The sequence below is a fragment of the Agelaius phoeniceus genome, chromosome 2 (genome assembly GCF_051311805.1).
Source record: "Agelaius phoeniceus isolate bAgePho1 chromosome 2, bAgePho1.hap1, whole genome shotgun sequence".
NCBI lineage: Eukaryota > Metazoa > Chordata > Aves > Passeriformes > Icteridae > Agelaius > Agelaius phoeniceus.
The window spans coordinates 11,263,367-11,276,121 of record NC_135266.1 but is presented as its reverse complement, the minus strand read 5'-3'; the positions used below and the strand labels follow the sequence as shown (position 1 = coordinate 11,276,121).

At 36.5% G+C, this 12,755-nt stretch overlaps 1 protein-coding gene across 12 annotated transcripts in view; it reads right to left on the bottom strand.

Annotated features, from left to right (window-relative positions):
- DMD (dystrophin) overlaps positions 1-12,755 on the bottom strand; it is a 1,046,004-nt gene that overhangs the window by 153,817 nt on the left and 879,432 nt on the right. For all 12 annotated transcript variants that reach the window (XM_077171917.1, XM_077171927.1, XM_077171925.1 and 9 more), the window contains one exon: positions 10,294-10,440. In XM_077171917.1, the coding sequence (XP_077028032.1) occupies positions 10,294-10,440 (147 nt within the window). The remainder of the gene's footprint in view (positions 1-10,293; positions 10,441-12,755) is intronic.

Below are 12,755 nucleotides of genomic sequence, written 5' to 3'. Positions count from 1 at the left end.
TTGAAACTCCCCAGCCTATTCTTATATTGTGTCATTGAAATGGTTTTTAAATCCATGAACACCAGGAATCAGAATCTCAGGGATAGCAAATTAGGCTCCCTGGATATGTGAATTAGTGTTGTCTGAATGTCAGCAATTTAATTCTCCAGCTTTCAAAGAATGTAGAAATGGAGCCAAAAACAAACATCTGTTAGTTATAGTCTCATTCAGAAAACAAAAAAAAAATTAAAATCTCTGGCAAGTTAGAGCCTGTCTGAATATGAGCAAGACAGTGAAATACAGTATCTCAAAGCTGTGTGAATATACTGATCATGTAATTAATATAACACAAGAGCTCAAGAAATCTACTTTGTGTACAATTATGAATATGTCTTTTTGTGACTATCCCACCAAAGAGCTAGAAGGATCAGGAACAAGTGATATCTCCTATCTAAAAATTTAAGAATCAATTAGCCTCCTAAAGACAGCAAATCAGGCTTTTTTTTTCCTTCAACTTTTACAACTTTCCTAGGTGTTCTTCACTAAATTGTACAGTAAAGGTGATGGGTGTTTCTCTGGCAGAAAAAGGCACAAATGTGGCTCCGGGGTCACCCGAGGATATCTGAGCTGAGCAGGCTCAGCAGGGATGCAGTCAGCCCAGCTGGGAGGGATGCACAGCACACAAAGCCAGCAGCCCAAGGGGGCCTAAACTCCAGCAAACCAGTGGAAAGTCTGCAGGGGCAGCTCTCATTTCACAGTGAGCACTGAGCACCCACAGCAGCACATAAATGTTATGTTAAACACTCCGTGATTTGTTTTCTGCAACAGTTCACAGACTAACAGAAGCAGATTTTGCAGCATCAATGGTAAGCATGCTTTCAGTGAACACTCAATAATACAAGACCATAGTTTGTGTCCAGCACTGTAGTGTAGCTCACATCACAAAGACACTATTATCTGATCCAGGGGCCTTGGCCTCTATAAGGATAAATACTTATTAACACAAATGTACATGAAGGAGAGGTTGTTTTTCTAACCCCCTTTTCTAGAGAATGGGACAGACCTTTGGACTATGTAACTATCTACATTAAACTAAAAGTAAAAACTGTCAGTAAAACTAAAACTTACACCAACTCAGTGCAATATCATTACAATTCAGCTAAATTTTATAAATGTAGTTCTGATCCATAAATGGATACTGACCTGAAAACATGTAAATTCATGCACAAGATAGTTAAAATAATTTGAAAAAAAATTACATAGAGTGTCATTGGCAAAGCTGAAATAATCAACATGACCTGGCACTGTTAAACACCACAGGCTTATCCCGTCAGCTGTGGGAACTACTGAGCACAGTGTAACCCTGTGGGGGCACAAGGCTGAGACAGAAAAGTGGTGATCATAAAATTGGATATGACTCTGTCTTTCTGAAACTTTATTTGATGGGAGCTGACCTCCTATTCACTGGTGAAGAAAAAAGGATTAGATCCTGACTTTTAAAAAGAGGAAGCTCGCTGGATTTCTGCAACAGACCATACCAGTCTGACAGTATTTCACAGGTCATTCACAGTTGAATCAAGTGATGGAGGCTTTATGAGAAAAATGTAACCCCTTTCTCATTAGAGGTAAACCTAGGCAGATTCAGGGATATATTGCAGGTAGCTATGACAACTGATGTGCAACCCAAATTCAGTTATCTTAGCTTTCTGACTGGCAAAACTGGAGACAAAATCAACTCAGGATTTGAAATGTGATGTTTTGAGATAAGGAACTGTAATGTTTGGATATACAAAAAGCACAAAGCCATTTTATGGAAGACACAATCTTCTATTTCTTCTGAATACACCAAAAATCACTACACTGAAAGAGCATTCTATTATCAGCTATGTGTCAGCTAATTAATGAGGACAGAACTGTTTGTTTTTACAGATGAAAGAATCATAAATGAGGGTACTGAAAGGAAAGGACACAAAACACTTGAGGATGGTATGAGAAATCAGAGGAATGAAAGTAAAAACATCCAACAAAATGAATATGCTACCTACAGATGTAAATTTAGGATTATTTTTCTGGATTGATTAATGCTAATTAGTTTTGGTTTAAAACAAACTGAACTGTGCTAGAGAAACAACTTTGAACACCTGAGAAAATGGAAGAGAAAAACTAACTGAGTCTTCAACCTCCATACTTGAATCTCCCCCAAAAATGTCATAAAGAATTCATTTCCACAAACAGGAATTGGGTGTTGATCTTTCCAGGTAGAAAAGAAATAAAAAATGACTACTAATAAAACCTGAAATTGTAAGCTCTGGGCCAATAATTGTAATCCATACAATGTTTGTTCTGTAACCAAGGGGTATATTTCTAAAGTTTATTGCTGTATCAGTGTTTTATAAACTAACAATAAGCACAAGAATTGAACAACTTAGATGTGCCACAGGATGAGCATCTTGAAATAACATCTTTTGCCTGTTTTGTGCTGGGTAGATCCAAATCAGGAAGGACTTTACAGAAGATTTTGCACACACAACATATGAGAGGATTTGAGCCATTTTAATTATAAAGTGCCCTCCTCTACAGCAAACACACCATTACATCACTTCCACACTGCTCACAGTTTTCTATACAAGGGTACAACATTCAGCTTTACTCAAGCCATGTTGAAAACTGCACTGGCAACTTCACAGAGCACCTTGTGAAAATATTTTTTAAATGACACACATAATCTTCCATAAAGGCTGGTTTCAAATCTGTGTCACAACTTAATGCCACTGACATTTTTAGTATTTTACACTATTATTAACAGTACTTCTAAGACAGAAAAAAAATCCTACTTAGTCTCACTGAAGCAAAAAGATATAAAAAATATAGCACAAAATACTACCTAGCTTAAAGACTGCAAAAGCTTTCTGTAACCTGAAAGTAGATGGCCTGACATAAAACTATCTGCAGTGATATAACACATAATTGATATGTCAGAAAGACACCAAATGACTCAACAAAGAAATAAAAAAGGCTAACATTAACCTTCTGCACTGGAAATGTGCGTATTATTTCTTTTCCTTGGGCTTTTAATCACTTCAAATGAAGTTTCTTGCAAAAAAAATCACATAGTTTTAGAAGAAGGGATTAGTGAAAATGGGGAGGAAGAGAAATATGTTTTGCCAGTTTTAAATTCTCCCTCTAAAAACCTTTAACAATACTTTGGCACTGGTACTTGGAATCTAAGGGGTTTTACATTGCTTTCAATCCAAGGGTATTCATTAAGGTTTCATTGAGTTACAAGCCTCTGAAAATCACATTAGAGAGCCTTTACTGGGCAGCTCTTAAATTCAGTGAATGCTCTATCCACCACAAACGTGTCCCACATTCAAAGCAAACTTTGAACATCTGCTCCAAGCATGCTTCAAACCGGGCGGGTGGGAACGGGCAGAGGATGAGTGAGAGAGGATGAGTGAGAGAGGATGAGTGTGAGAGAGGATGAGTGTGAGAGGATGAGTGAGAGAGGATGAGTGTGAGAGGATGAGTGTGAGAGGATGAGTGTGAGAGGATGAGTGAGAGGATGAGTGTGAGAGGATGAGTGAGAGAGGATGAGTGTGAGAGGATGAGTGTGAGAGGATGAGTGAGAGGATGAGTGTGAGAGGATGAGTGAGAGAGGATGAGTGTGAGAGGATGAGTGTGAGAGAGGATGAGTGAGAGAGGATGTGTGTGAGAGAGGATGAGTGTGAGAGAGGATGAGTGTGAGAGGATGTGTGTGAGAGGATGTGTGGGAGAGAGGATGAGTGTGAGAGAGGATGAGTGTGAGAGGATGAGTGTGAGAGAGGATGAGTGTGAGAGGATGAGTGTGAGAGAGGATGAGTGTGAGAGGATGAGTGTCATAGGATGTGTGTCAGAGGACAATGTCAGATGTGTGAGAGGATGCGTGTGAGAGGATGAGTGAGAGGATGAGTATGAGAGGGTGTGTGAGAGAGGATGAGTGTGAGAGGATGAGTGTGAGAGAGGATGAGTGTGAGAGGATGTGTGTGAGAGAGGATGAGTGAGAGGATGAGTGAGAGAGGATGAGTGTGAGAGAATGAGTGTGAGAGGGTGTGTGTCAAAGAATGTGTGTCAAAAGACGTGTGACAGAGGACGTATGTCAGAGGACAGGCGTCACAGGATGTGTCAGAGGATGTGTATCAGCAGTGTGCATCCCCTCCAGGGGATAGAGCAGAGCCACAGATTGCACAGATCCATCACAAAGATCCATCTGGTGCCAGCAGACAGCTGACCCTGCCTCCTGCCCTGCCTGACCTACACCCTCCTGTCCTCTCCTATTGCTTTAGCAAAATCTAACCTGCAAATTATGAGCTCTGACAGTTGATAACATTTTGGGAATGAAAAGGGCCTGTGGAGTGGAAGCAAGGACTGGAGATTGACTTATAGTTGCAAGGTTCACTTTTGTTTTGTCCATGTTTGCTTTCACTAATGGCTGCTGATAACCTTGTGCACTTCCCAGCTGTTCCCCCTCACACATTCTCACCTTAAACAGCCCTAATTTTTCATAATGAGCAGCCTAAACATAGCTGATTGGAATCAGGTCACACACCTAAAAAGGTATTGAAAAAAATCAGGCCACATTCTCTCAATTTGTGCAAGAAAAAACCTAAAGCTATCTGTGCAATTTTGGAATCCAAGGTAAAATCTTCTAACTCCCATGGTTTACACCTCTGTATAGGACTGAAACGTAGAGCTTTAATTCTTCAAATGCAACTTCCACACTCCTTGTCAAAGGGATTTTTACAGAAATTATTTGAAATTATGGTTTTGAGATGATTAGGTATTATAGATAATGAACACTAAAGAATACAGTTTCAGTGGTGGTTGGTAAATAAGTTGAAGAGCTACAAACTGGATGATTTAGATAAAGCTATTTGACTAAAACTCAACAGAACTAGTGGATGTTGGTTTCCAGTGAATATATTCTCAACAGTATCACAGCCTCTGTTTTCCTGAGTATCCTAAATATAGTCTGGTATGAGTCATATGGATGGGTGCTGCCAAACATAATCCATAACTGCTGACAGGTGGAAGTAAATTGTTCAAGTCTTCCTTTATAAGGAAATGAGACTTACATATTTCAACTAATATGCCCATTCTTTCCCTATCATTTATCCATCAAATAGATAAATGGGAGATCTTACAGAATACGTTGTATATGCAAAGGTTGTACAAGAGAATGCTAAATTCAAGATGCACGTGTGACATATTTTCTTACTTTTGATAAATTTTAGGTGCTTTTCTTTTTGCATATAAACAGCATAACTCAGCTTTTATAATCCCCTGCACTCACACACATTTATGAGAAACAAAAAAATACATTGAAAGAAAGCTACAGATGCATATTGTAATGAGGATATAAAGTAGGGTAAATTGCTATTCTTCTGCATGGTTCTTCAAAACATCTTCAGACTGGACAAAAATTCAGAGTAAAGGAAGACAAAAGACCATAAAAAAACTCTCAAAATGAATGCATCTCCTTTACAAAAAATGATTAAAGCATTGAAAAAGCGTTCAGCAAAGTGAAATTCATCACACACATCATAAATTTAGTAAGATTTTATTAAGGTTTTATTAGTTTTCCTGCTGTCATGTCTGTGGATGATAACCACTCCTGTTTATAGTTACACACTTTCTTTCACTGACTGCCCTAAAGATGTCACAATGAAGTTGTCCTGCTAATTTAGGAAGGAATATTTCCAATTTTTGACACAGACTTCATTACTAGAATTGAATCCCAATCCTGACAGCTGGCCTTCCTCCACTAACTTACAGAAATAAATAAATTGGATTTCTAAAGAATGAATTGCTGCAAAATGAATTCTATATGCATAATTTTGCAGACAAACATTGAGAAAATCTGAGACTCAATCTAACAGAAATGAAGAAAAATGCTTGGGTTTATGACTTCTGCAGCCAACTGGCATAGCAAATTAAACAAATAAGAGACCATTAAAGTGCTGCAACAATTGTGGTTTTGGCAGAAGTTCCTGTTCTCATGGAACATACAAACCAACACTTTAACTATGTAGTCCAATGGGAAAACTCAACTTCCAAAAAGGATCCAAATCTCCCTCTGGTGGGAAGATGAAGTCTGCAACTTCAAAATAATTTCAAATTTCAAGGTTGGAAAGCACCATTACTTTACTAGTGACTTAACTACTATAATTCTAACTGAGCTAGAATTTTGGCTCCATATATTTAGAAAAGTTGTCTCCCATTTTTTTTTCAGCTACTAACAGATGACATATGTCAAAATCCAGTTTAAAAAGGAGGAAAAACCAAAGAAATAGAAAGAAATTAGTTATTAAAATTAATGAAATATCACAATGGAAAGACAAACTGCTAAGATAACAGAAAGGTAATAATATAAAAATATAAAAATTGAACGGCCTTTTATATCGCCCAACCATTTAGACATGACATTCTCTGTCCATACAGAGGAAGAAACATCTTTCTTGCTACTGTTGCATCATCTAAATCTATCAACTTTAACCCCAGTTTACACTCACTGTTTAATAATAAGTAATTCTACCTGTGATTTAAGATATAGAACAATATAAGGCCAATATTCTGTGTAAGGATATGACTCGAGCTTTTGTGTATGACAATACCATGCACTGCCTATTGGATTACTGAACTGTAAAGCAAGAGAGGTTTTTCTTTTTCTCTGAGAAAAATGACATGAGAAAATATCCTCCATCACTTTCAAATTTCAATTCCATGGTTTAGACATGAAGTTTACTTCCTGGAACTGTTACTACACACAATTTAAAAAAGTAAACTTGGTTCAATTCAGCTGCAAGAGATCCAAAGAAGACATTTATTTTACACAGGTATTGTTTTGTTATTTCATTTTTTGTAGGGTGTTTTTCTTGGAGAAGGCATGAAAGACAGAAGGTGAAGTAAAATTAAAAAAAGCCCAAACCTAAAACCTGCTACAATAGGTCATTGCTGATTTCAGCTTATATTTAGCTACAACTTCCTTGCCTTAGTGTCCAACCCTTATAAAAGGCAATGTGTGAGCTGAGGACTGCTGCCCATAATGCCTGTGATTCAGCTCTTCAGAGATTCACTGGCCAGCAAGACTTTGATGCATAGTGACAATTTTACACTGATTTCAGGGAGAAGGGATTTCCTTTTTGGCTTTTATATACTTGATATTAGTACCTCTGGAAATACAGATGGTAAGATTCATTCATATTTCTCACCACAGATTGAAAGAATCATCTAATATTTGTGAAGCTCACAGAGGAAACTGGATTTTGAAATAATTCATTGCAGCAATACTTATTACACTAGTGTGCATTATGCAGCTCAGTAAAGAGCCTGTCTTCAGCAGAATACAAATAAAATGATGATATGACTTTAGATAACTGCCTGCAGGGGTACTGAAAGCCTGCTGGCTCTTCACAGCTCCTGCAAGCAGAGTGCTCTTGAAGGGAATAGAATTAAAGATGTGGCTGGACCTTCTAACCAATGGCAGCATGTTTTTTGCACCAATCTTCAAACCCCCACATCCTGTCCTGCAGAATCTTTGCTACTGCTGCAAGATGAGCTGAGGAGTTAGGAATGATACTGAAATTAGGGCTTATGCTTCTTGATAATCATTATATATATGGATATAAATCATAGACTTAGAGAAAAGTTTTGATTAGAAAACACCTTGTGCTGATTTAGGTTTTTGATGTGCTCAAAGACAACCACTCAACAACTACCAACATTCAAAAGTAAAAGCATTAGAATATAAATACCATAGCAAAACATCTGAATAGATACATTTTTGGATGAAAGACAGTTCTTACTGTATTTTTCAGCTTATCAAAGGTACTATTCTAAATTAAAGCAAACAAAATTTGAATTAATTTTTTTTTTTCTTGATAACTGAATGCTATGTTCTCTGTGGGATACTTGTAAATTCTTTTACATGTCAGGAGTTTTGCCCTTTGACCAGCATTACACCAACTAGATCTCTGACTTACTGAAATTGATATAACTCCCATCAATTTTAGGGGATTCCTGGTTCCCTAAATATCAACTGGAAGTAAGCAAGGCTTTGCCAGACACATTCCACCCCAGGATGAGCTCATTACATACACTGTTTGAAGCACACATGAGAGCTCCTTGTGAAATCCATAACAAGTAGCTCCTTGCAAAGATTTCCTCTCCTTTAATGTAAGAAAAATAAAAAAAAATAAACTGAATATTTTCCTCAAAACTATTATAATAAAGTCAGGAAGCCACTCAAAGTCCATAGAAGATGACACAGTTTCCAGTGACTGAGCTGAGTGCATCAGCTTTCATTAATGCACTCCACACAGCACTTCAAAACCAGAACTGGTTAAGCCTGTAAATGGTTGAGTGCTTTCTATACATTTGTGTGCCACTAATACTCTGGAGTATATTCACTAAAATAGAATACAAACCAGGTAAATTAATGGCAAACATCCCTTACTGCAAAAATACAAATGAAGTTCTGGGAAGATTCTGGAGGAATATTTGATTCTATTCACTAGCAGCACTAGTCTCACTGTAGAACCACTGTGCAATACTGCAAATGACTGACTATGTTGGCCTTACTCTTATGATTATAAAGGGAATATAATGTTAAATCATTGTAAGATTTGGCTTAAGATGATACATTTCCTCCTCTAATCTTATGTAAGTTCCCAGTGTTAATAAAGAAACAAGTGAGACATGATTACCTCCTTTACAAAATGTTTCAGATGTGATAAATTTTATGTCTTTATGCACTTTTCCTACACATAACCAAGGCTGGACATTTTTCTGGCAATCAATAGCACAGAACTCTCTGTTTTATGAGTTTCCTGAAGTGATATTTTCTAAGAAATGGGGTACATGGATAAGAAATATTTTCCCCATTAGGAATATGGCAAGGGTGGAGAGAGAGATCTAACCTTTGAGGAGGAAGAAGAAGAGAAGTAAGCTAAGAAAATAAGCAAGGGGAGTACAGAAAAAAAAAAAAACCAAACAAAGACAAATAAGGGCAGTAAGGGAAAAGACAGAGAAGATGGGAAAAGACAGAGAAGAGAGGAACACAGAAAAAATTGCTTTTTGAAAATAAGAATTAAGAAAAGCTTGAGAGAAACATAATCAGTGTAAAAGAAAGACACATAAAAATAAACTGAAATATATAGAAAAAAATGAGGAAACGACTAAAGTTGATATTTTAGGTGACATTAGCGTAACAAAGGCAATTAATAAATAAATTAAAAAAAACACAAAACCACCAGAATGAAAAAGAAACATATTGGACAACTGTAAAACCAGAAACAAACAACAAGAACATACCATAGAAGGAGAATGGTTTTGCATGAAACAAAAACAATTTTCATTTTTGTTTTTCCTATTACATGGCCAAAATTTCAGTTTTCTATAAAGGGTTTAACATCTAAATGGAGTGCTGGTCATATATAAAAAAGTCTAGCCCTAAGATGGAAAAATACATAATAGTCTAAAAAAGTGCCATTGGGTCTAAGACTCCTGCAGATCTTGCATGTAGAACAGCTGGTCCAAATAATTGTATATTTGTTCCAATTGGTCTATTCTATTCCAGTCTATGCTATTTTATTCTGTTCTAAAAAAAAAGAGCTCTGCCTCTCAATACATTTCAAATTCTCCTCTCTTTTAAGAAAAATTATATCATAGGAACAGATGTGTCTTTCCTCTTTCCAAGGGTCACAACTTGGCCTTTAGTATATCATAACCTTTCAAAGTTACTTATGTCTTTTCCCCTCAGGATGTGTTTAAAAATTTACTGGAGTGCTTTCACCTTACTCTCTGTATCTTCCAAATGACATTTAAATAACTATGAAAAAAGACAGTAAAACATAATATTTCAATTAGCTATCTGTTCTATCAGCAATAACATCTCACCTTGATATACTGTCTCCAAGTAACTTCAGAGAAGATGAAAAGTTTATTTTCCAAATATCTGGATTTGATAAATCAAAACAATAATTTACAGTGAAAGTGAATTGTTCACAGTGTTACCCGAGCTCTGTGGAAGATAATGTATTATCTTTGAAATGAGTGCAAAACGTGTGGTTTGCCCTTTATATTTTTAAACCATCAACAATAACAGGTTGGGCCTCTGTCTAATGCATTTATGAATGGTAACAATAAAACATTTTCTTGGGCTTTCTCATCTTTCATTCCTCAGTACGCCTTTGGTGCTATCCCACAGGGAACAAAGCACAGAGAAACAGAAATATTTATTTAAATGCAGCACAAAGAAAACAGTAATGTGAAATATACCTGCAGCGCCTTCCACCTTGTGTTTAGGTCTTCCACACAGCTGAGGTTGTACTGGGAGAGCGGAAGGTCGGGGGGAGTGAAGCGGTGCGCGAGCTCGTTGACGTGGTGCACCTTTTCCTTAAGGGGAACGAGTTCTGCTCGATAAACCTGTGTGAATAAAATAGAAATACAAATTAATAAGAGCACTGACTTCAAAAAACTATGGGCTTTGCTACCAGCTGATTAGTAATGTAAAGATATTACATGCCTAGCTGAAAGGAAAGAGCGTACAGACGTGATTCAGTCTGTTTATTTAACTTCATGTGGACTTTTGATCTCAAGTGTAAGGCCTGGCATTTCAGAAGGTGATGTGAATTTGGAACCTTCACAGCCACTTCTGTCCAGTTTAGCCAAATTTCTAACCAGCACACCCACTGGGAGGTATACTGCAGAGCACACTTGTCTCCTGCTTCATCTACATTTGTGTTTAACAGGTTCAGTCAGGATGGATGGGAGTGATAGTTTAACACAGGAAAACAGAGGAAGACAGCTGTTCACAAATATGACAAATAGAAAAAATGATGAAACTTTTACAGACCCAAGGCCCTCGTTTTACCATGGATATTTTGTGTGTTACAAAAAAAAAAAGGTTAATAATGGGAAGTCCATTAAAAAAATGAGGGAAAAAAAGACTAAAAAAATTTCTATGCACCCCAAACTGGCTTACATGCTCATATTTAAAAGAAAAAATAAAATAATGTTTATTTTAAAATAGCCTTTAAAACTATGCATAAAAGCAGTTTAGCTAGAAATTGCAGTAATGTATGTGAAAACCAGAATTGCTATGCACCCCAAACTGGATTACATGCTCATATTTAAAAGAAAAAACAAAAATAATGTTTATTTTAAGATAGCCTTTAAAACTATGCCTAAAAGCAGTTTAGCTAGAAATTTCAGTAATGTATGTGAAAACCAGAATCTGCCAGTTACAAACTTCTTTTTAAAATCAACAACCTGAGGAGGATGTCTCCACGATGTACATTCAGATAAATTCAGGGCACCATGACTTTATCAAAGAGAGGAATCTCTGTGTAGATCTTTCACTGCTCCGTATCTATTTTTTCTAAGGAGATATTTATGAATTTTTAATGTGATAAAATATATCAAAATGTAACAATGAGTCATTTCTAAGGGACAAATTCTGTCATTCTCAGGATCATGTTTTATTGCCATATGATGTCTGCACACAAAGGTAGAATAATTTACTTGCAAGATTAGTCTGCTCTATAGCTCCTTTCTCTCAGCATTTTTAATATAAGCCACATGTGGTCTGCATCTCGTTTTAGTTCATCAAATAACCTGAAATTATTGCCTAGTAATCTTTTCATCAACACATGATTCAAAATAAGGTTAAAAAAAAGCCTATCCAGTATTTCAGTGAACCTTAAGAGTAAATAATATGAAGACATTCATAGACATTAGAATGCCATGAAGAGCACTAAAGGTAAAAATCATTGAAAAATTGTTGCTCAAACATCTTTTAAAACCAGACTTGACTTCCATCAATCATGTTAAATTACCCTGCAACATAAGGAGTTAGACTGACTTAAGTGGTACTCATACAGTGAATGACTCTAATGATCAATCTTTAAAATACACCATCAGAAGGGATGTGTATTTTGTAAAGGAAGTGCAGAGAAATATGCAAATGCCACGATGTGAGAGAAGATGCATACATCAAGTTCATGACATAACAGTTGACTTTCCCATTTCACCAGTTTTATACCACTGGAGTAGAACTGACATTGCTGGTGAGAACAGATTTATGGTATAGTGCTGAGCAAGGTCTGAAATACAAAGAAAAAGAAGACAGCTCACGTTTGGTTTTACCCTAGAGAGTTATATATGTGCTTACCCTGAACTTTTTAGTTAGCAAGTGAGTTCAGAGAACAAACAACATGCTGTAAAAGTAGACGTTTGTTGTTGTAAAGTAAAGGCCTCAAAGGCTGAAGAAATATACACACCTCTGTCTGAGCACTTCACTTACAAATGGTTGTTTTACTGCTTTTTTTCTGTGATCTGCTATCATGGCCCAAGGTGCCTGGTCATGACTCTGTGACTTACATTTGGAATGACCAACTCAGTTCCTCCTGTGTTGCTTTGTTTCCAAGATGAAAGAACACCCCTAATCTAGTGTCACCAATGACCACTTTGCATAAAATATAGATATACATGCATATATATTTAGATATAACAGAAAATATATAATAAAAATTAAATACACACACAATATATATATATATAAAATACAAAAACACTGACAGAATAAATGCCAATCAATAGATGCAAAGATCAGTTCCTACACTACAATGCACTTTAATGAAGTTCCTGTACTAAATCAAGTTAATTTTCTAATATTTTTATGGGATTAGGGTCAGCTTTCTGATTGAAAAACATCACTGCTTAGGCAAAGCACACAGACC